The following is a 23,782-nucleotide window of genomic DNA, read 5'->3' as shown; positions in this document are numbered from 1 at the left end:
AGACGCCGTAGTGAAGAGCTCCGGAAATTTCGACCACCTGGGGTTCTTTAACGTGCACTGACATCGCACAGTACACGGGCCTCTAGAATTTCTCCTCCAAAGAAATTCTAGCCGCCGCGGCCGGGATCGAACCCGCGTCTTTCGGGTCAGCAGCCAAGCACCATAACCGCTGAGCCACCGCGGCGGCTACATGGTTTGGAATCAACAAAGGCTCGTCTCGTGAATACGGTGTCTTCGTTCACTCCCATCTTCCTCCCTTCTCTTAAGTCGAGGTTCAGGTGTCCACCGAGATATGCGAAACAGATAGATTTCCTTTCCTCAAAAACTAATTTACCCACAAGCAAGACGTAGAGCCCAACGGGCGATGACGTTCGGCGGACTCCCTGGCAATATTCCAAGAGGCTATTGCGTTCCACACTCAGAGCCGAAGCATAACATCGTAACCACACATCAGTGACACTAGCAGCAACAACGCGCTTAAGGCTTTCGCTTCTCCGCGCTTCAGGTCAACAAAGCGCCCCCCTAAATTTTTAGTTGATTTATTTTTGTTCATTTATTTCACCTGGCACAAACCCGAGAACATCGAAAAATCGGCACAGACAGAAAAAGTCGCAAGGTCTTGCTAGGGGTTTACCCTTCGGAGTAGCTATTTCGCGCTAATAATAACGTTTCTTGCTACTTTTTTTTTCTCTGACTTCGCATTTAGTTTCCACTGCTACAGAGACGCTATAGAAGTAGTCCAGATTGCAGTTTCACAGCTTGAAATCAAATTTTCTTGTCCAAATTTGCGAGTCGCATTTTTATCGCAGCCCAGTCAGGTTTAAGGTGTTGGTGGCGACGCACTTCGGTCAATGCTGCACTTCGAAGCTTGCTAATCAAAACACTGAAGTGGAAATGTAATGGAGTATCCCGCTACGTCCCCGGATGTTCTCGTTTGAGTGGCTCTCGGTCGGAATCCGAGAGTTGAACGCGAAAGTTGAACGCGTGGTGTTGTTGTTGTTGTGAGGAGGTGGTGACGAATCGCGGCTTCGGCCGTTTCAGCCAGCGTTTCCGCCCCAGCAGGAGGCGTCGCCCCCCTGGAGGACCGCCGCCCGGGCGACCGGCTAACGGCCGGCTGCCCGGGAATTCCTGCCGCCCCCCTGCCGTCCCAGGAGCCTGGTGGAGGTGCTGTCAGCGGCCCCCCACCCCCTAGCAGCGTCCCGCTTACCGAACCCGGTCCCGTGCCCGGCACCAGCATGGCGTCAACCGGTCCCCCCGGAGGACCGACTTTTCGAGCGCCTCCCCCGAAGGCGCACTGCTTCACCTTCGAGGTGAAAACCGAGGCTTCGGCCGACGACATTGTCGACGGCATCGAGGCCGTCGTTGGCCCCAAGGGGCTGGAGTCCCTCCAGCACCAAGGGGGTTTCAAGTTTTGCGTCGCCGTAGCCTCGGCTGCGACGGCTCAGAAGCTGATTGCAGAGGGGGCCTTTCACATCAACGGCACCCCTGTCCCGGTCGCCTGCGTGGGTCCAGCCGTGGTCAACATCACCGTCTTCCGGCTGCCGCTCTTCGTTGGTGACGCCTCGCTCGCCTCGGCACTCAGCCCCTACGGGAAAGTGCTCGAGGTGAGCCACCCAGTTCTCAAGGGCCGGCGACACGTCGGCAACGGCCAGCGCCTCGTGCGCATGGAAATGCGCAAGCCCGTGCCAAACTTCATCTCGGTGCTGGGCCACCGCGCCATGTGTGATTATCGTGGCGTGCGGAAAGTGTGCTCGCGCTGCGGGCAGGAGGGCCACGTTGGCGCGACATGCCTCACGCCGCGGTGCTCGCGCTGCGAGGCGTTTGGCCACGATACGGCCGGCTGCCATGCGGCGTGCCGGCGATGCGGAGGCCCCCACGCAGCAGCCGATTGCCTGCGGCCGCGTTCCTACGCAGACGCGGCTGCCGCCAGGAAACCAGCGACCTCCCGGCCCAAGCTGCCCAAGAGAGCTGCCGACGACCAGCAGCAGCCCACCGCTTCGCACCGCCCTGCCGACGGCCCCCAGGTGGACTGGGTGGAGACCACCCCGGTCGAGACCCCCAAGGAGGTCCAGGCCGAACACCATCTGGCCGAGACCCCTGAGGAGGACCCAGCCGCAGTGCCTGCTGCAGACAGCCCGACCACCTCGGCTGCCGGCGCGCAGGCGGAGGGCTCCCTGGAGCTCTTCGCGTTCGGCTCGCCCTCGTCCCCGACCGTCTCAGACACAACGGGGGCGTTCTCTCCCGAGTCGCTCGCACCTTTCGGTTCGGCTGACGAGCTGAGCCGGGACTCCGAGTCCTCCAACTCCTCGACCGAGGAGGGTGGGCCCATCGACAGCGGCTCTGTGCTGCGCCTCACGGGGGACCTCACCTGTGAGCAGCGCGCGGCCCTCACCACGTCGACCGACCAGGGCCTGCCCCGTCGTACGCCCCGTCGACCACCGCCCGGGGAGGAGGACGGGCGACGAACCGCCAGCCTGGCCGCCTCGAGCGCCCCCGACGCGTCGGAGTCGGCATCCGGAACACCGCTCGCTACAGTGTCGATGAGCCAGCCACTTGACCTGCGCGCGCCCCCCGTTGAGGATATGGACACGGGTAAGCTCGCGGGGAAGCACGCCAGGCAGGAAAGCTCTGATGATAACTTAGATGGCGCTGCCCCGCCCCACGCAAAAAAGTCCACACCCAGCTCCGCTCATGGCGGGGCTACTTAGACGTGTCACCACTACGTCGGCATCCTGTCTTACCATCATGGCGTTAGTGCATCTCCTCTCCCTGAATGTTCAGGGATTTCGATCGCCGGACAAGCAGAGAGAGGTGATGCACTTCGCCCGCGCACAGGGCGTCGACATCCTATTTTTGCAAGAGTGTAACTTACGCTGCCCACGCGAGGTCACTGATTTTAAGTCGCGTTTTTGTGTTGAAGCTTTTTTTTCGTTAACCTGTTCGGTTTCGTGCGGTGTTGGCGTCGTTTTTGTCAATAGTTCCCTTCGCTCTGGCGCGCATTGCACCTACGGCGTGGATGGCCGCACCCTCGCGGTCGACTTCTTCCTCGGTGGAATGCGCGTCAGAGCGTTGGTGGTTTACGCGCCAGCCCGCCACTCCGACTCTTCTAGCTTCTTTGATTCGCTAGATTCTTTTATGTTAGATTGTTACCCTTGCTTTCTCGTTGGCGATTTTAACTGTGTTCTGGATCCCGTACGAGACGTTCGCGGTCGAGGCCAGGGGCGACCCTACGCCGGGGCCCGGTCTCTGCGGGATATTTGTATTCAGTTTGGTTTGACCGACGCGTGGGTTAAGCTTCACGATGGTTGTTTTGGTGGAACTTGGGAGCGGGGCAGCTCAGCGAGCAGAATTGACAAGTTCTTGTTCCCTCGAGAGCTCGAGTGTTTATTGGTGGCCTGCAATGTGCTCGCGTTCCCCCCGGGTACACCGCGCATTAGCGACCATCGACCACTGTCAGCAGTACTGGACATAGGCGAGCGCGCCCCACGTTTGGAAGCGTGGCGTATGGACCCATGTCTGCTGACAGATTGGTCGAGCGTGATAGCCCTTGAACATGCGCTGGGGAACCCGGGTGGACGCGACGCGACGCGCATTACCTGGGACGAGCGAAAAGCGGCATGGCGCGCGCTCCTTATCACCGAAGGGCGCCAACGCCGTAGGCGAATAACGGGCGAAATTAACATCACTCTCGCTCGTATACGCGCCGTGCAGCGTGGCGCGCCGCTTACTTTCGCCATGCGCGATTACTTGAACATCTTGAAGGCGCGCTACCACACACTCCTGCGTCAGTCATCGCGGACAGCAAGTAGGGCGCTCGTACAGGGCCGACCGGTTTCCGATCCGACCGTATTACGCCAAGTACGGGCAGGTAGCCTTGACGAGGAGCGACAGGCCCGCGTGGAGGAGGTAGTTTTGCCGGACGGTACCAGGAGCAGCAGCGCGGCTGACATCTCTGACGCATTTACGCGTCACTTTTCGCAGCTGTTTGCTTCCGAGGCCGAAAGGCGGGACAACGCCTCTTTCACGGACTCCCTCCGTAGTTTCTGCGCTACGCTACCGCAGGTCCCGAGCGATCTCGGCGCGCAGCTGAGCGCTCCCGTAGGCGCGGAAGAGCTCTTCGCCACCGTTAAGGGCATGAACGCCGCCTTAGCTCCAGGCCCTGACGGCATCCCCATCAGCTTTTATGCTAGGTTTTACACCGTCCTGGAGGATCACCTCCTCCGTATGGTGAACGCCTTCGTCAGGGACGGCGAGAGGCCGGAGTCTTTTCGAGAGAGCCGCGTAGTGTTCATCCTGAAGCCCGGCGGGTGTCGATCTGACCCGCAGGCGTGGCGCCCGATCACTCTGCTGAACGCTGACTACAAGATCGTGGCGTCACTGCTGGCTAAAAGGTTGAGTAAGGTTTTATCGGTGCTCGTAAGCCCTGCGCAGACCTGCAGCGTGCCTGGACGCTCGGTGTTCTCGTCTCTCGCACTAACGCGTGACTTGTTCACGTTCACCTCGAGAACAGGAATTCCGGGTTGTCTTGTCTCTCTCGATCAGGCTAAAGCCTTCGATCGGGTCGAGCACCGATACTTTTTTGGAGTTCTCGGGGCTTTCGGCTTTCCGCCGGAGTTCGTAGAGCGGTTGGAGCGACTGTACTCCGATATTACAGCTTGCTTGCTCTTCAACGGGGCGTTGTCCGCACGTTTCAGGATAGAGCGCGGTATTCGCCAGGGTTGTCCCCTGTCACCTATGCTCTTCGTGTTATGTTTAGACCCGCTCTTCTGTCGCGTAGCAGAGTCTCCATCGATTCGCGGTTTTCCTTTGCCTGGCCAGGGCCAGGTGAAGGTGTCAGCGTACGCCGACGACGTGTCCTTGTTTCTGAGGGACGCGGACAGCTTCGTAGCGTTTGTACGGCTTTTTTCCAGTTACAGCGAGCTGTCCGGCGCCCTCCTCAACAGGGGCAAGAGCAAGGCTCTGCGTTTCGGGGCCTTCGCGTCGGACCTGCTGGGCGAGGTGGAGTGGGTCCCGGCTTGTAAGGTGCTTGGAGTCGTGTTCCTCTCCTCGGGGGAGGTAGCCCGCGACTCGTGGACCGAGTTGAGAGCGACCGCTGAGCGACGCCTGACAGTAGCAGCGCGTTTCCGCCTGTCGCTGTCGGAACGCGCGTTTATCATCAGGTCATCGGTGTGCGCGCCGCTCTATTATATAGCTCGCGTCGCTTGTCCGCCGCGAACCTTTACGCGCCGCTTGGCCACTCTCTGTGGCAGTTTTTTCTGGGCGGGAAAAACGGAGACCGTCGCTCGTGCGCTCCTCCGTCTTCCCACGCGCATGGGCGGGTTCAGCCTGCCCAACCTGCGCACAATGTGCAGCGTGCTTGCTGTTAGAGGCGTCCGCGACCTGGTCGACGCCACCGACTACCCGGGAAGAGGGCTCCTCGCCTACCTTCTCGGGACTTCGCGGCGCCTCTTTTTTGGTGAACTCGTAGGTCCTTCAGCCGAACGGCAGCCGGCGTTCTTCCGGTATGTCTGTCGGACGGCCGAGTCTCTCACCGCCACCCTGCCCGAGGTCGACGTCTCTCAGACGCAGGCCTCCCGCGTTTGCGAGCTCCTTGCCATCCAGGAGGCTACACCTGAACAGCTAGAGCGGAGCAGGCGGGTACGGTGGCGAGACTTGACGTCGCACTCGATACCACCAGACGTCCGCGACTTCGGCTGGCTGCGAGGCTGGAGAGTCCTACCAACGGGGGTCCGCATCGCCGCGTGGGGCATCGCTCCTTCTTCTCGGTGTCCCCAGTGCGGTGCGACAGAGACCCTCGAACACGCGCTTTTTGAGTGCGTCGTAGAGCGCACTTTTTGGAGGCTGATGTCGCGCATGTTTTTTGTTAGCCTCGACTCGCACACCAGGCCGCGCGACGCATTTGTGCGACTCTTGCTGTGTGTCGGGGCCTTCGTTTTGTGGCGCCAGAGAGGCGTCGCTTCCTTGCAGGGCCGGCCTCAACGCGCCATGTTCCCCATGCTGCAGAGGGTTCGGGCGCGCCTGTTTCAACAGGCGTGTTTAGATCATGTGACCCTCCCAGAAGACGAGTTCCTGCGGCGGTGGAGCACCCGCTTCATCGCCGCCAGCGGGGGCCGCGTGACGGTGCGGCTCCTGCCGTATTGAGTGTGTGCTGCGCGGTGTCGGTGCGCGTTCATCGTATTTAGTGAGCGTGCTTCCCCCCGCGATGCCTGGACATTATGGACCCTTTGAACATTCTGTGCTGTGAATGATTTTGTGTGAACGGCGACAGCAGTCGCCGTCGTGTTCTTGTTTCATGGCTTGTTTGTACCGAGCGACACTAGTCGCTGCCTTGTTGTTTTTGTCTTTGTGAGGGACTATGGTCCCTTTGTATGAATAATCAGTCCAATAAACTTCTCTTCATGGCTTTTAGCGAAAGAACATAGAAAGAAGTTTGCATGTATTTTCTAAAGCAAAATCCGAGCAATCAAAGGATTTGTATCTTTTCTATTCATAAAAATGAGATTTCTGATTTTTTTCTTCCAGTATGATTTAACTAATTTCCTTTGCTAACATCCTATTTTACAATGTAGCAACGTATTCACACTTTTTCCAAGATCTGTGATTAGAATTTTCTACCCGTTGTTATACCGTGGTGTACCTAATTTTATCATGCAATTTTTGTGACGCGTTTGAAAGGACAAAGAAAAACATTCCGTCTATATTTGTAATGGTCTTTGTAAGCATTGTTCATTTTGACGTAGAATTTGAACGAGATATTGCTGAGTTCAGAATTAAAGATTTCGAGAATGAAGATTACATATCACCGACTGATTTGCCACATTGCACAAATTACTCTAATCTCAAATACAGCAATTTTCTACACTCCTCCACAGACTTTTTTTCATGGTGCCAAGTTGGTAGGGAAGCGCTGTCAACAAAAGAAATAACTGCTCCTCTTTAGGAAAAGTGAGGGACAAAATTATTCAAAATAGCAGGAAAATCGCCCCAAATGAAGCAAAGATTGAGTTCTTCAATCCTGCACACTACGACTACATGCAATATATGCCTTAGACACATACTGAAAAGTCTAGTGAAACAGTGTGTTATTTTTAAAAGATGATATAAGCAAGTACAATTTGATGATAGTGAATTTTGAGGCGCAAGAGCATCTGCTGCTGAAGAGTGCCATGGCACAAGATATTTCCGAGTACATTTTAAACTGGTCCAAAGTATCCCAGAAGAGTTTATAATGTTCTATTTTTAGTATGCTCAAGGGATCACTGCAATGGTTTTAAAACACACCTGTTACCAGGCTCTTTTTTTTCTTTGGAAGAGAGGCTGGATTTCTTGTCTAGAGAAAGAAATGCGTTTGGGCATGTTCTAGCTTCATGTATACTAAGAAACAGTGCGAAAATGCGTGAAAATTGCAACAACTGCGCAGAATTGAAGACCATTCATTGTACGAGCAGGAGCATATATGCATGCCTTATCTCTGCAAATGAAATAGAGAACAAAAACTTCACCGGTGCGCTGAAATTCATACCAGTATCAGCCGACTACGCCAGAAATACTGTTCTGTCTTTACTAACGTCACTAAAAAAAACTAGAACCAGTTCGTGCAATCTCGGACGCTTCCAAAACTTATCTTGTTAGCGGTTCGCGGCGATAAGGAAAAAAAAACACTGTACGATCATAAAGTGAACGGCAATGTAAGTCACTGCACCACGCCTTGCAGTGTAAAACCTAATTTCCAACTGAAGCACTGCGCAGTTGGTTCTTGTAGTTGCTTAGGCACGCATTGGTGCATCGACCTGTTTGGCTGATATGAAACTTTCCACATCACATTGGAACATGCAACACAACATTCTGCCTACAAGGAACGAAAGCTTTATTTTGCTCCATTGTAAAACCATAGTTTCATTTTGGGTGGAAAAAACAGCGCGAAAGGGACGGAAGACAAAGATGAAGGAAACCACACGGACGAGCGCTGGTGGTTTCCTTCATCTTTGTCTTCCGTCCCTTTCGCGCTGTTTTTTCCACCCAAAATGAACGTATACCAACTCGCCCAACTTTCCATTCTACCATAGTTTCATTTTCTAAATTTTCACTGGCAGCTATTCTTGCTCAAACTCAAAATTTTTTTAGGTGCCGTGAACACTGCGTTAAGGCGTGACCTTTGCCCTAATTTGAGAATATATGACTTTATACACAAGTACAGTAGCACCGCGATCTTTCTCTGTTTTCCTCTTTGTTTCTCTGGCCATCTGCTCTCTGTTCGTCTTTCAAGCATGACGTGGCCTTCCTTCTACAATGCGGCTGATATTACAACGTGTATCGGATATCCTGCTGCCTCCAAACGGGCCGCCAACCTTTACATGCTTTCTTCAAATCATGCCTGCAGGACTTGCCCATGTTCCTGGACAAGAAGAAAAGCAAGATACCGACTTTGGCAAGTTTCGAGCGTGCGGAACTGTCTTGCAAATGAGGCTTGTTGGCTATGGGCCCATATAGCCACCACGCCTGTTGATTTTAAGGCGGTTGAATTAAGGCTCCAGTTCTGCAAAAACTCCGGCGGCTCCATCGGGGTCGTTGTGGGAGTTGTGGGGCGGCCACCTCGTAAACTTGCCTTTGTGACATCATCATCACCTGCTCAATGTGTCAAGGTGGCACCCTGTGTACCGGATTCTCAGCAAACTGCCTACCGCGGCACGGGACAGTTAAATTATTGATTGGTAGTGAGACGTTGCCCAGAAAGAGCAACCTCGGCTTCACAAGCCCCAACGGCAGCCTTGTTTAAACAGCTACCTGCCCAGACAGTATAGCAAACATATTGGCAGAATCTAGGCGAGACAGAATGAGCACTTGCGTGGGAAGGACATCTAATGTTATAGCATTGTACTTTCCAGCTTAGTTTAACCGTTATGTAAAGTTTAAAGAAAGAACAATGTCCTTGCCGGCGAAGTATTACGAAAAAGAGGACCAAAGGTCACTAGCGGCACCCAATGAGTTACCGCCTGACATCCTTAAGGCAGAGCGTAAGTGTCCGTACAAGATTTTTTAACCGTAACCGAAAATCTAAACAGCTAATACTGCATCCCCTGATACTGCCTCCTCAGGCAGTATCAGGTATCAGAATCAGGTTACCCTTGCGTAGCGCGGTCACGAGTAATCTTTTGCGTATATGTATATTTTGCAAGGCTTCCTGAAACTCGCCCTATCACGCGTGTAAAAGTGCAGAACCAAGAGGCGGGTCGCTGCAATTCAGGCAATCTTTTTAGGTTTTTAAGAAAAAAAATATCTTGCAGTTCTATTAGTTGGGAGAGTTAACTGCTAATTTTACATAGTTTATTTGTAAATTGTAAGTCTTGGTGATTAAATTGAAAATGCTCCTGCAACAATTTCAGGTAATTGTTAATCAGTGTTTTTCTATAAGTTCCTTACGGTAAGTGGATCCGCAGGTGGAACCGGAAAAAGAGTGTATCGCAGAGAAAAGACTGATCACGCTTTCTGCGGGAAGCTTGGCAATGCTCTCAGCCAGCGTCCTGTCTTCGACTTGTGGGATAGCACTGACGTCGTGTATGACTGCCTTGCCGCATGCTTCTGTTCTACGTGTGCACACGAATTCTTTGGCTGCATGGTTGTTTGTTACTTTTGAAGAGGTATTTGCTATACCTGCCTGGTGGCCGTTCTTTCTTTTTCTTGCGGATCGGCTTTCTAGATGCTAAGCACAAAACTGACAAAATATGTCGCTACTGCCGTATTGTAAGTATGATCGGTAAAACATTATCCTACACACTACATCTGTTCTTTCAAATATGAACTTTTGTGAAACTGTTTACTCCGGCTCTTTCATATCATGATATTGAAGCGGCAACGAAGTCTTCTTGTTACAGAAGAGAACGTTGAACTTCCCATCCTATGCACGAGAGTAGTCCTGACGCAAGAACAGAAGAGTGGTTTCTTAAAAGCCTTCACTTGAAATAGCTGGTTAGAGAATTTATCTCAATGTTTCTTTTTCTATGCGCGTTTTTATAAAAGTGGCAGCTTTAAACACCTCATGCTTAAAAAAAACTCAAAAAGTGTAAGTATAAGACAGAGAGAAAGAAGTAAGCTTTGCAGGTGAAAGAAGTCCTTAATTAAGACTGTGTGTTATGCATTAGAATATCAAGGCTCACACTCATGGTTCTGTTTATACGGTGTTGATAAAAAGCTATTATTTAGGCTACATTTTCATGAAAAGCAAAAGGTTCTTTTCTTTCCAGCGTGCTTCCTTTAGCTGCGTTAATAATTAGCGCCTCGCTAAAGCCCAAACCTCTTGATTAAAAGAGGTGCTTTGCATCGCTAACAAGATTTTGCCCATTACAATGTCGTCTGGCCTTTCGAGCGCAAGCATGGGCGTATGCTCGATATAAAATCCAGGGCACACAAACAATGCCTATAAAACAAAATCTACCCCAAGTCACAACAAATCTGCGTCTTAGATAACAAGATTGCCATCCACCACTTTCGAGGAGACATCGTTAGAGGGTTATAGAAGTTGCAAAAGCCAATTTTTCTAGAGCTCCAGGTCAAGTGCCACATATGCAAACACAAAAAGAAGCGATTAGTACGAAACTAATCTCATTATATAGGAAAGCGTGCCTGCTTTATATATTTTCCGCAGTGAGGCAGTGCTCAAGTCGCTGTCTTCGACCGTCAGTCACCATGAAGGCGCTTCAGAACGCTCCCAAGCAATAGATTAGTGTGGGAAATGAACGCTGCCCATCGTCCATAAGCTGAATTAATGTCACTTTAAATGCAGCTATCACCACTAAATTGAAGCATTGAGCCCATAGCTTCGTTTCGGCCAAGCTTCCCAAAGAATCCATATTTTTCAGCCACTGTAATAATTTCACTGCTACGTTTGTCCCGCTGGCTTGGAGCAATGGATGTCTTGGTGGGCAGGTTCAGGAACTTACGAAGCCTGCTACCTGTAGAATTTAAGGTAAAGTAAGTGAAAACCGAGCACAGTATGTTCCAGGAATATTTTGCAAGAGTACAAATAGGCGTCGATATCACCGCTTCTTCCGCGATTTTAGCCACTGTGAACGGCCGGGAGGCAGGGAACAAAGTGTGTTTATTATCAGACAAGGGGCTGCTTATATAAGGACAGGTACAAGCATGAGCATGCGCACTTGGTACCGTAAGGGCACGTGTTAACATGACAGTGCTCATACTTACATCTTCCTTCTTTTCGAAGAGAAAGAAAAAGAAAGAAGAAAAAAAGGAAAAACAGTTTCCAAATTCACATGTCAGGGACCTAAGGCTGCGGTCTCTCTGGCAGGGGGTAACGTTGTGGCGGTCTACGCTGACGGTCACTTCTACGAAGGATGCCCTCAGGTTGTAACTCCGCCATCTGGTCAGGCTGGGATACCGACTGCGGAGTAATGGTCGCTTCAGGGTCCGACGTTGGTTGCATTTCTTTGGAACTGAGATGCTCCCTGGTGCGCCGCAGCTCTTGTCCGTTGTCTGTAAGTAGGGTGTATGACCTAGGTGTTCCTGCAGGGCCTACAACCACAGCTGGCGGCCATGTTCTGCGTATGGTGTCGTACACCGATACTTGAGACCCGCTGCGAAGATGTAGTAAACGCTTAGCCGTTCGGTTGTAGAAGACGCGCTGCTTTTCTCTTATTTCCTGGAGGCGATTGCGAACGGATTGTGATGGCACAGTTTGTGGTTCGAGGTGCTGGGGAAGAACCGGCAACTGGGTCCTTGTTTGGCGGCCCATCAATCTTTGAACGGGCGACTTCAGTTGCTCGTCCCTTGGCACGTTTCGCCACTCCAGCAGGGCGCTGTAAAATTCCAGGGTTGCGAAAGGACACTTCGTGAGCAGTTTTTTCGCCTCCTGCACCGCACGCTCCGCCATGCCGTTACCACGAGGATAGTACGGGCTTGACGTTACGTGGGCAATTCCTATCTGCGCAGCAAAAGAGCGGAAATAGGCGCTGTTGAAAGGTGGGCCGTTATCACTGCACAGCTTTGCCGGGATTCCATGAGTCGCGAAGACGAGCATGCACGCATTGTTTACCGCTGTCGCTGTTGTCTGACGTAGCTTTTGAACCTCGAAAAAGAACGAGTAGAAATCCACGAGGATTAGGTAGGACTGGTCATCGTGGTGGAAAATATCAAGCCCTACTACTTGTCATGGCAGTCCTGGTATCTCGTGGCTCAGCATAGGCAGTCTAGTGTTCCTGCGCTTGTACTTTTCGCATGCTGCACATGACTTAGCTAGAAATGAGATGTCTGCGTTCATGCCGGGCCAGAACATTACTTCTCTAGCTCTCATCTTCATTTTTTCTTCGCCTCCATGTGCGGTGTGCAGCAAGCGCAGAATTTCCGGTCGCTTGGCAGGAGGAATGACTATTTCGTTGCTTCTGAGTAGCAGGCCTTCCTCAACGTGTAGCTCGTTGCGGTAGCACCAGTATGGACGCAGGGCATGCGGCACATGGTCCTTCATTTCCGGCCATTCTGTGCTCGAGTAACGGCGCAGTTCAGCCATACTAGCGTCTTTGTTAGTTTCATGCCGAATACTTTCGAGCTGCTGGTCGGACACAGGAAGTGAAGAAACAACGCTGACTTGAAATTGTTCTGTCTCGTCGGTTAGTTCCGTAGTACTCGGGAAGCGAGAAAGCGCATCGGCTAGAAACAACTCCTTTCATGGTTTGAACGTCACCTTGATTGGGAATCTTTGCAAAACAAGCCTCATGCGTTGCAATCGTAGAGGGCATTCAAAAGTGGCTTTTTGAATATAGATTCCAGAGGCCTGTGATCAGACTCGACGATAACCTCTGATTGCCCGAAGATATAATCTTGAAATTTTGTGCAACCATGAACAATTGCCAATGTTTCCTTCTCGATCTGCGCGTAGCGCTGCTGTGCTTCTGTTAGCGAACGGGATGAGTACGCAACTGGCTGCCCATTCTGTAGAAGAACGGCTCCTACTCCATGCTGACTGGCGTCTACTGACAAGGTCACTGGTTTTTCTTGGTTAAAATAGGCAAGGACTGGCGCCTTAGTGAGAGTCGCTCGAAGCTGAAGAAAACTGCTATCTTGCTGGTCTGTCCAGACCCACGCGACGTCCTTTCTCAACAGCTCGCGAAGCGGCGCTGACAACGTGGATACGTTAGGAACAAACCGCGCCACGAAGTTGATCATGCCGAGGAAAACTTGCAGTTCCTTACGGTTTTGTGGTTGCGGAACTTGCATGATGTCTTCGACTCTGCTCGGGTCCAGGCACAGCCCCTCTGGAGTCAGAATGTGGCCCATGTAGCGGACTCTGGGCTGGAGGAAATTGCACTTGTTCTTATTGAGCTTCAAGCTGTGTTGGCCGACATCGGGACAGCAAAGCTACTAAATTGCTGTCGTGTTGCTCTCGCGACTGTACCCAAACCAATATGTCGTCCATAACGACAGCAACGCCCTTCAAGCCCTCTAGTACCCGGTGCATCACCCGCTGAAAAATTTCCGGCGCTGGAGCGATGCCGAAGGGCATGCGCAGGAATCAGTATCGCCCGTAGGGCGTGCTCATTGTGCATAAGCGGGAGCTTGGCTCGTCCAACTTAATCTGCCAGAATCCTGATGATGCATCAAGAGTAGAAAAGAATTTCGCTCCATGCAGCTGCGGTAGGATATCTTCTAACGTCGGCATGTGGTAGTGCTCCCTCAGAAGTGCCTTATTCAAGTCAGAAGGGTCCAAGCATATGCGTACTTTTTCTTTCTTTACTACTACAACCATGTGACTAGACCAGGAAGTCGGTTCTGTTACCTTAGCAACGACACCGTCGCGCTCCATCCGGTCCAGCTCAGCTCGGACGCGCTCCTGAAGTGCGATTGCGACTCGTCGCGCTGGCTTGACGACGCCTCGAGCTTCAGGTTTCAGCTCCATGTGGTAGGCTACGTCCTTGATTTCTCCCAACCCCTGGAAAACATCTTCAAATCTTTCTACTATTTCCTTACATTCCGAGGCGTCCACGGTGTTTATGCGGCCAATCAGCCCTAAGCGTTCAGCCACCTTGCCGCTCAATGTAACAGGAACTGCTTGTTTAACGATAAAGAATAGCGCAGTGGTAGCCTGCGTTGTACTGGCGACCGGAAGCTCAATCTTCTTCGTGGCCTTTTCTATGTGCCCGAAAAACGACCGTAGCGTAGAGCAGCAGTCTTGTGCTGGCTTCGTAGTTATGTTACTGAGCGTCGCTTCGGGCATGACGCAACAGTTGGCTCCAGTATCAATTTTGCAGCGTATGGCGGAACCTGCGATGTCGACAGTCGCTGACCATCGGTCTTTGTTATCAATTGCATTGACTTCCAGGGTTTGAAGGAAATAACCCTCGTCCTCTGCCATTTCGACCTGTTTTATCTTGCATCCTTGGCCCCTCGGTCTTGCTTGTTGACGGCATCCACGCGCGAAGTGATTTCGGCCTCCACACTTGTTGCAGCGCTTTCCTTGCGCAGGGCACTTTCCTTTTCCGTGCTCCGTGAAACAGCAGTTCGGGCAAATTCCGAGGCTAACTTTCGATTTCACTGCATGTATGGCGGCCTCATCTGTTCCGCTCACTTCTGCCTCCCTGATCTCGTTAAAATGCTCCTTCGCTTGTTCCCTTGCTCGGCATATTTCCACTGTTTTGGCATACGACGGATTATCAGACCGAAGTTTCTGCTGCAGGTCCTTGTCTTTAACTCCTAGAATTATTCGACTGCGCAGTAGCCTGTCCTCTAGCTCTCCGAATTCGCACAAGCGATCAAGACTTCGGATATCGATTAGCCATTCGTTAAAAGATTCGCCTTCACGTTGATCTCGGGAGCCGAAATGAAACTCGTTGAATGTTAAATTCTTCGCTGGTTTGTAGTGGGCCTCAAATTTTTCAATCAGCTTATCGAGGTCTTTCTTTTCGTCCTCATTTGCGAAATCGAAGGTATAGAACACCCGCCTTGCTTCTTCTCCAATCGTCACAAGAAGGGTTGCTGCCTGAACGTCTTTAGGCTGCTTCCTTAGTCCGGTCGCCGTAGAAAACAGAGTAAACTCACTTTTCCAGATGATCCAATTCTGGTAAGCGTCACCCGTACTTTCCAGTTTCTTTGGCGGTGGAAGAACCGTCGAGGCCATGCTTCTTTCTCTGGAGGGTACTAGGGGTGCAGCTGGACGAGGGGGCGGCGAAGAACAGCTTTGAACGCGGCTTGCGAAACGCGTCGCCGCCCCACTTCTGACACCATGTGAACGGCCGCGAGGCAGGGAACAAAGTGTGTTTATTATCAGACAAGGGGCTGCTTATATAAGGACAGGTACAAGCATGAGCATGCGCACTTGGTACCGTAAGGGCACGTGTTAACATCACAGTGCGCATACTTACAGCCACTATACGCATTTTTGTGTAGTTACGAGCGCTAATCAAATTTCTTGCAGTGTTTGCAAATTATGTGTGGTTTTCATTGCTCATTTTTGTATTGTAAAAATTAGGTAAAATTCTCGTTTGTTTACTGACTTTTTAAAGCGAGAATAATATATGAACATCAAATTTATTCAAGAAAGCTAGGAAAATTGCACCATTTTTCTTCGAACGCAGTAATTTCCGAAATGAAAAACAGGTATCATCACAGCAAGCCCTGTTAAGAATGGGAGGGTACCATTTAGGCCACTGAGGTCCACGCCAGCGAAACAAACCCACATCGATAAGGAAGAGCCAAATGGAGAAATCCAGAACAGTGGAGGGCAGCAAACACTTCATGCTATTTAAGTAGAGCCCCAAACTCTAGCAAGCCGGTACTGTCTCTTCGAGGATGCAGGTGATTTTCTATTGTTATGTTAAATATGTTTATTGTAACTTTCTATCGCGATCCTGGTGGCGCTAGCCCAACTGCGCGAGCCGCATTTGATACTGTCAGTAAGGAGAATCGCGTTGGAGCATCGTATGTAAAAGATACGTTCAGGAGTATTTTCTGTTTTTAACGATACGAGGTGCACAGTGCGGCTTCCAAAGAGAACTTGAGAGCCGAGGTTCGGATTCTGGTTTCTAACACATACTACACAAAAAAAGCGAGGACACAAAGCCCTGTCCTGTATCCGCTTTTAAGACGCCTGCTATCCACCTTTCCCTTCCCATCTAGTCTCCCCTCTCCGGCTACTTTAAGAAGTGGCAAAGCAGAGAACATATTGAATATTACCGGCAGAGAAAATTGTTATTGTCGTTTCGATCTAGATAAATGAGTTTAGACTTTCATGCCCAGCAATTACAGACAAATGCATTGCTCAACATCAAAGATGTCATGAACGCAATTCTTTCATATATTAGAAGATTTAGCTATAACAGTCCATATATTCATATATCTCCCATCGGCAGATTTCTTTCTTTATTGCTCTTAACGCTTTTTCTATCTCTAAAAAGGTCCTCCTTCGGTTTTCTATGGCAGTCTTAATAACTGCTCAATGCGAGCCATGGAACAACTTAAAGAGAAACATTCTGCTACGCGCAGAAAGAATGGACCACTACATTCAAAGTTTACATAACAATTCCTTACAGTATTCCAGTATTCCGCAAGCCAATTTGCGAGTGCACTGAAATGTAATAACGATCAAAGGAGCTTGAACCTTTGCCTTAGTATAAAGTGGCCTAAGTAGACGAATAATTTACTTTTTTTTAAGACATTCGCATTACAACTATAAGAGCGGCAATTTTCGGAGATAAGGTTCTTTCCTCGAAAGCCCACGTACAGAAGTTTTACAACCCTTTTTTGTTCTTGCGTTATAGAACATAAAGTATTTGAATAACTTTACTAAATGATGAGTGAGTGCTAATACAATGAAAGCGCGAGCGTGTGCGCAGATCAACCTCCCTTCATGAGCTCTCTATACAGCTGCTTACGGTGGATCTTCTAGCAATGTGCTCGTTCAGCGGTTTAGTGGCGAATTTCGTTTCACCAAAACCAGGCCATTGAGGCCCCATACTTCAAATAAAACTTCATGAATCAAGTGGAAATGAGATGCCACTTATAATTGACTTTCCCGTCTTACATAATCTTGGGCATATTCCTCATTGTTTCCCGGCTGAATGTAGTCGCTAACTTGGGTACTTATGATGACAGCAGCAAAAATATTGTCAGTCAAATGAAGAGCTTTCATTTCAAGCGAAATAGGAACAAATTCTTTTCTCCTGCTTGTATTACAGAAACTTTCGGTGTATCGAGAGCAGAAAAAGAGAACAATTAAGAGCAGCTGGTAACTGTGGCAATTTTGTGATCTAAATGCATAATGCGTAAATTTAACCATAGTGAGATACTGAGAAGCTGAAGTTTGGCACAAAATATGTTTTACAGATCTATTAAAAACTTTTCCCTTCTCGTCTCGGGTGTTCTCGGATGTCGCCGAATCTCGAATATTGACTGTAGCTCAATCGACTACGCCGCATCTGCCAATGCGTAGGAACTGCGTACGCGGCGTCATCTCCACTCTGAGCCTCCCCCAAAAAACAATGCTGCCACGGGCGCTCCAGGTGCCCTCGGCCTAGTGAAGTGATCTTGCTGCAGCACTGTCGCCAGCACCGAAGCCCAACCTGCAAACGAACCATTAAGAACCTTGAACCACTCGACCTCCGCACCGAACCATAATGAAGACGAAAAGGGCACAGGTTTGGGAAAACCGCGATGACGATGGTGGTAAACACTGTAGCGCGATAGCCTTAAAGTCGCGTATCGCAGAAAATCCTGCGTCGTCATCATCATCGTCGACGTCGGCGTTGTTTACTGTGAACGAAAAATTCAGCAAAATCCAGAGAAGCAACCTAGCAGGCAGGTGGGCCACCAAAGTCACGTAACCTTCCGACGTCATCACAACCTGTTCAATGGATGGTGATCAAACTCCGCAACGTGGCTGGTGGCGTCTAAATTAGTAATTTGTCGCGAGACAGTTTTTCGTGAAGAGCAATTTTGGTTGCACGTACAAGCCCCATCGCAGGGCAGTGGCGCATCGCTTAGCCGCTGCACCAGTGCACCAGTACTGGTGTGAGGAATCCCAGGGATATATGAATGTTAACTAGAGAATGATCACCTCTGCATATATCGGCATCAATTCATTCGAGCAGTTGCATCATAACCTCATACGGGAGCTTAAGTGTACCCTTCAATGTTCTGAAAAATAATGATTTCAGCTGGGAAAAGCCTATTAAAGGGCTCCTAAGGCTGAGCTGCTTGCTTCGTCCGGTGAACCCATGCTTTGCATTTGAACAGTGCTTTACGGATTAAGGAAGGCAACCGCTTTTCAGCTTCTTATAGCTGCATTTTCCTATAAATATATCCCCGAGGTAGAATCGGCTGGGATTGGAAATGCGAAGGTAAGAAAGAGCGGTTTGCACCTCCGTATCGTACCCACTGTTAGATATCTGGTGCGCTGTTCAACGCCAAAATAGTCTGTCGTTCACGATTAATACAACAATGGGATGGAGCAATTAGAGAAGCTGGGAGTTAGTGATGATTAAACTAAGTTGCGATCATATTCATATTCATCAGTTAACGCTTCTATTTTGTGTTCATATATGCTCCTGCTACCATTTCAAGCACTGTCCCCGGGGTAGCTGGGTGGAGTCATTCTCCGCGAAGCAAGTTTTATTGAACGACAAAGCAGGCTTGTCACTCGTGTCACGTACTTGCAGTAATGAATGTTGTCATTCTACCAGACAGGTCTTTGCCAGCATCGTGGTCCACTTGGCACGCCGTGTTTCCCTTTTAGCGTTGCCGGCTTGTCCATTTACTGCTTGCTGCACATTACCTGGCCATGGGAAATCGATGTATCAGCGCGCTATCCGTCTTCGGTCGCTGACAGTAAACGCTAAGCTACCAGGCGTGACCTGCCTCCCTAAGTTCCTGTCGGCTAGTGCGGGTCAAGACAAGGAAGAACGAAATGCGTTGTTCTCTCCAGCATTGGTGATTTCTGCTTTTAGACCAGTTAGGTGCGATTCTTCTTAGGCTTTTCGGTGCTTCTATTCTACTCTCTGTGCTTTAGTTACTAACCGCAAACGTGAGGAAATTTCCAGAACTTCTTGGGTTTTTGGGTCTGTGTGACTCCTGTAGAAAACCAAATGGAACACCGTTCAAACACAAACGACGGATAAGATCGGTGAACTGAATCATCCTCGTTATGTTCAACTCCATTTTTTTTCCTTTCGTCCTGCCATTCATGCTCTCGTATACGGCACATTTCAGTTGCCCCAACTATATTCAACAGCACTACTGACTCATGTCCCGTAAGTTGGATTTTACCTCCAATCTGGGTTTAAAGACAACTGTGTCTTTTTTTTTCTCTCGTAACTCGCCTTCTTTCAATGGGCATGGCGTTGTTGTTTTTTCTGGCTCAAGTTGTACACTCACTAGAGGGTACCGTAGCTGTCTAGCTTCGTTACCATGTTATGAGGTACAGACAGAAAAAACAATTTCCGTGATGAACATTCATGAAAAAAATTGTCTTCGTTGTCTCGTCAGCCAATTAGTTCGTATTTTTCAAGAGCCTAGCACAGATTTTCCCTTTGATGCATGCATTATATTCAATACCCTCCCTCACATAAACGATACTACTGCGCAAAACAGACAATGCAGGAGACATGCAGAACGAAAACAACACTACTCTGCTCCTCTGATCCGCGCAGGCCTACCTTTTTTTCAAATGAACCAAGTAGCCCACAACAAGGTTCTACTCCTTTAGATTACCGCGCAGATATAATTTCTGTGCATGAACCCGCATCCTGCAAACTTTCTTCCACGACTGTGCATAGAGGCTACGTTTTCGCTCCCTGGAAAATGACGGTAGTAAACACTTTAATTACCGACACTTAGTTTACGTGCAGCCACTCCTGTATGCTACTTATCCTCAAGCGAAGTTTGATTTCGTCCCGTAGTTGTAGGGTCACTGACAACGGATGTTACTCCCGCTCCTAAAAGAAGTTTTCATATTTGTCAGCTCACTTTAGCACAATACGGCGCAATTTAATGTTAGTTTTGACAGAACGTCTTTGCTGTCTTATCAGCTCTTCGAAACGAGGATCATTGAAATGAACATGCACAAAATGCTCCGTTGTAACCAGCTAAGAGCAGCTGCCTCTCCGCTACGCGACTGTGCTAGCTACAGTGTCATAAAAAGGGCGTGGAAAGAGCGGAAAGAGCCATTTATGAATGATTCACAGAGAAATAGCTCCTCCCAACAACGCCCGCTTTCCCTCGGCGTTGCTACTTTAGGCGAGCAGCTGCATTCATGCTTATACATTTTACCGCTTCACTACACCAGTGGTTTTGCAATTTTCCACCTACATAAGGCGGTCCTCTTCACAAAGATGTGTATGAGAACGAGCAAGGAAATTGGATTAGTGCATGTCTCAACGTGGTGTTTAATGTCACTGCACGAGCATACTGCGCACGAAGGCCAATGACCAGCCACGAACTTGTGTGAGAGCGCGTCACGTGTTCAAAATTAGTATTTTTTCCTTTCTTCTTTGAAACCTATGCCCATTCACCGAACTCTATGTTCGTATCTCTGAGAAGGCACTGACGAAAGGAACAGGCGACACAGGCAAGTTGGCATAAAATGAATAAAAAGTCTGCAAAAGCATCACATCGAAAAACAAGGCTCTACCATAGAAGTAATTGAAGTTCAAGTTAGCTATTTTTTGTGCTTAGACCGAAGAGTACCGCGGTCCGGAGTAACACTCAGGAGAGCTCGACGGCGTAGTGCATATTGCTCATATATTCTGAAAGTCGATGTACGAACAGGACGTGAGCTGCGTGTGCTCTCATACATACCTGAGCACGCGCTATAGCAAAAGAAGTTTAAACCGCCCCCTTGACATGGAACTGCATGCACATCAACGCCATATCGCAACGAAATCATCATTGTCAACGAGACAGCACTTGCCTAGGGGTAAATTATGTGCACAGTGATGGGGTGTCTCGTAAGTTGAGGTAAAGTTAAAGGATGTTTGTAATGGTCGTTGCGAAGTATTCTTCTTGGTCTTCTCAATAGGAGCCGCGCTTGTGCATCAAACGGCAAAAAGAAGAATCACCGGACCAAGGAGTATTATGCTTAAAAAGAATGTTCAAGTCGTCAATAAGGAACGGAGTGAAATTCTCAATTTTGGTGCAGGCCCTAAGTGTTTTAGGACGGAAACAAACCAAATTAAAAATTTTAAATCTAAGCCTCGCTTCGGCGATGAAAAAACGCAGGATTGTTTACTCCTGTTCTTGGTTTTCTGCTTTGGCGAAGAAGCCCTGTCGCACACAGAAGCCTCAATTTGTTTGGGCTTATGGTGGCTCGTCAAACAGCACTAAGTTCGATATCTCTTGTCTCAGTCCGTCTCTAAGCTATCTCCAGCTAGGCCTTATAAAAGCAAGGTAAAACGGGGCGAGCGCAAAATATATTCTATGTCGTTTGGCCGTAGAGGAAGACCGCAGAGCGTTTACTGTTTTGCTTGAATATTCAAGACTCTCTCAAACTAACTGGCGCATCCAAACAGAAACAGACCAGAAAGCATATTCTATTTACTTGTGATGTATTTGATCTAGTTACTAAACTTTATTGGGACCTGCAAGCAAAGGTAGGAAATACTAAAAGACAGATCAACAGAAAGCACACCATTCATCCCGCTCTTTTATCTAGTGAGAGCAGAGTGGAATAATTAACCGGTGGAATATTTAACCAGATAAATAGAGCCACTGATCTCACTTCCCAGAGCAAAATACTTTTCCATGCTGATGAAGCATTGGACAGTTACCAGCCTGTCTGTACCAAAAAAGATTGTGAGAATACAAAGCACTGACGCCTCCATGGTACTCGTCACCTCGCTTTGCGCCTTTTTATTGATTATTTATAGATGAATTGTTTAATCATCGATCAACTAAATAATTAGCTAATTACCTCACATCACTTAAGCGTTTTAATCGATTACTTTGGATTTCACCTCACGCCACCCACCCACACCAAAAGTAGACATAGCTACCTCCTAATGTTATTTTGATTAGTATGCAATGAAGCCAACGTCCAGGTATTTCGAAAAACCCGTTACTATGGGTTCGCAGCATATTAATGTTGTTATATTAATGAATACACCGTAAGAGAACGACATTTTCTATAATTTGTAAAGCTGTGCAATATAACTGCAGCCATAAATGCGAACGTAGGCTAGCTGGGGCTTTTTTTACGAATGCACAAAGGGGAGATAATTAAAAAAATTGGCCTTTCGTTCATGCAAGCAAATGAGTTCAGATACTGCCGAACATACGGCAGGCAGAGAAAAATCGTCATATTGAATTCCACTGAAAAACGCGAGCGAGAGAGGAGAGACAATATCGCACGCTATGCCCAGCGCCCGTACCCAAGGGACACGCATTCGAATCGAGGACGACACTTGGATGCATTTGTATTATGCCAACGTGGGCAGAGGTATTGAAGAATTCCAAACTGCTAGTGCATGCTTATAGAAACACACAAAAATGCACGTACTACTTCGCGACACGCGGCTATGTGACCTCGCATTTCAATATTGCTCGTCCGTAGGCGAGTCAAAGATTCCTAGCAACGTATGCGGAAGAGGATGGTAGCGATATGACGCCGCCGCGTATATTCACGTCCGGAGACTTCCGATATTAAATTTGGCCTCGCATTGAAGATACGAGCAAGGAAACGAATGCTCGGCAACATTGGAAACCAGCGAGCAATGGAATCCGGCGGTAAGATGGCACAGAGAAACTGTCATTGACGGAAATGAATTGTGTGCGTCTGGGCAAAGCCGAGGCTATGGCGCCGCACATAAATTGGACACTTTGTTTAGACAACCTACTAAAGGTGCGCTTGAACGACTCCCTGGGCACGGATCCTAAACATTCAGCGAATACATAAGTCACCCAAAAGACTTCCGCCAATTTCCGCTCATTTGTAGGTGGATAGAAGATTAAAATATGCTCTTCTGTGTTTTTTAGGCCAGTACATTACCTTTCCATTCGTTCTCCTTATCAGTGATCCAGACATTTCGCAGGCAGCATGGGCTGCTAGTTCAAACGCAAGATGTACGCATATGTGCATTCGCTAAATCGAAAACGTGAAAGGGCTATGAAGAAAACGTCCTGTGGCGTTTCTCGAGAAAAACGAAAAGTTCATGAGTTCAACACTAGTGAAGCGCTCAAAAATTTCTTTATTATATGTTTTCTGCGTATGACGCATAAAACCGTACGGAACACACAGAGTGCATGAGCTCTAGACTACAACAAATGTTGAGCCATGTTCGCAATATTCTCTCCGCAGAGGACAAAGAAGGACACCTATTACAAGAACAAACTACGGACAGCAGCATAGAGACTTCGAGACACCTTTATTGTTGTATCATTGTTGTTAAGTTAGCATATTTTAACAAACCAATCTCCAAAAACTTTCTAAATTCCTATTGCTCAAGCATGACTTTGTATTTGCGGTTTACTTTTCTTTGTTGTGCCTGAGAATTTCTCGGTATTAGTGTTACTGACTTTATTTGCTAATGTTACCTAGAAGAGAGTGTTTGACTTTGAATATAATTATAGTCGGATGTTTCGTCATTGCAAAGCAATAAATAATATTGTGTTCGCCTATTTTGTAAATATTTTTGTGATCATGCATAGCAGAAATCTTTATGTGACCAAAGATTGCCTTTCTGAGTGCTCTTTTAACATGTCCCTCTACCTGCTGGCTGATTGTCATCCGGAGCGAAAGCCTTTATCAGGCACAGTAGCCTTCAGTTTTTCAGTTTTCGCTCCGGCTTTCTTT

General features: G+C 48.8%; 1 protein-coding gene across 1 annotated transcript; it reads right to left on the bottom strand.

Moving 5' to 3' along the window:
- Window positions 1-11,278: 11,278 nt before the first annotated feature.
- Window positions 11,279-15,121, bottom strand: LOC149371601 (uncharacterized). The gene is made up of 3 exons (XM_089580716.1): window positions 15,043-15,121; window positions 13,784-14,013; window positions 11,279-12,121 (listed from the first exon to the last, which is right to left on the bottom strand). Exons 1-3 carry the CDS (start codon window positions 15,119-15,121, stop codon window positions 11,279-11,281), a joined length of 1,152 nt encoding a protein of 383 aa, XP_089436842.1.
- Window positions 15,122-23,782: the final 8,661 nt, after the last annotated feature.

The sequence above is a fragment of the Amblyomma mixtum genome, chromosome 1 (assembly GCF_055824585.1).
Source record: "Amblyomma mixtum isolate Tamu chromosome 1, ASM5582458v1, whole genome shotgun sequence".
Lineage (NCBI taxonomy): Eukaryota > Metazoa > Arthropoda > Arachnida > Ixodida > Ixodidae > Amblyomma > Amblyomma mixtum.
The sequence above is the reverse complement of the archived record's forward strand: the minus strand, read 5'-3'. Positions and strand labels throughout refer to the sequence as shown.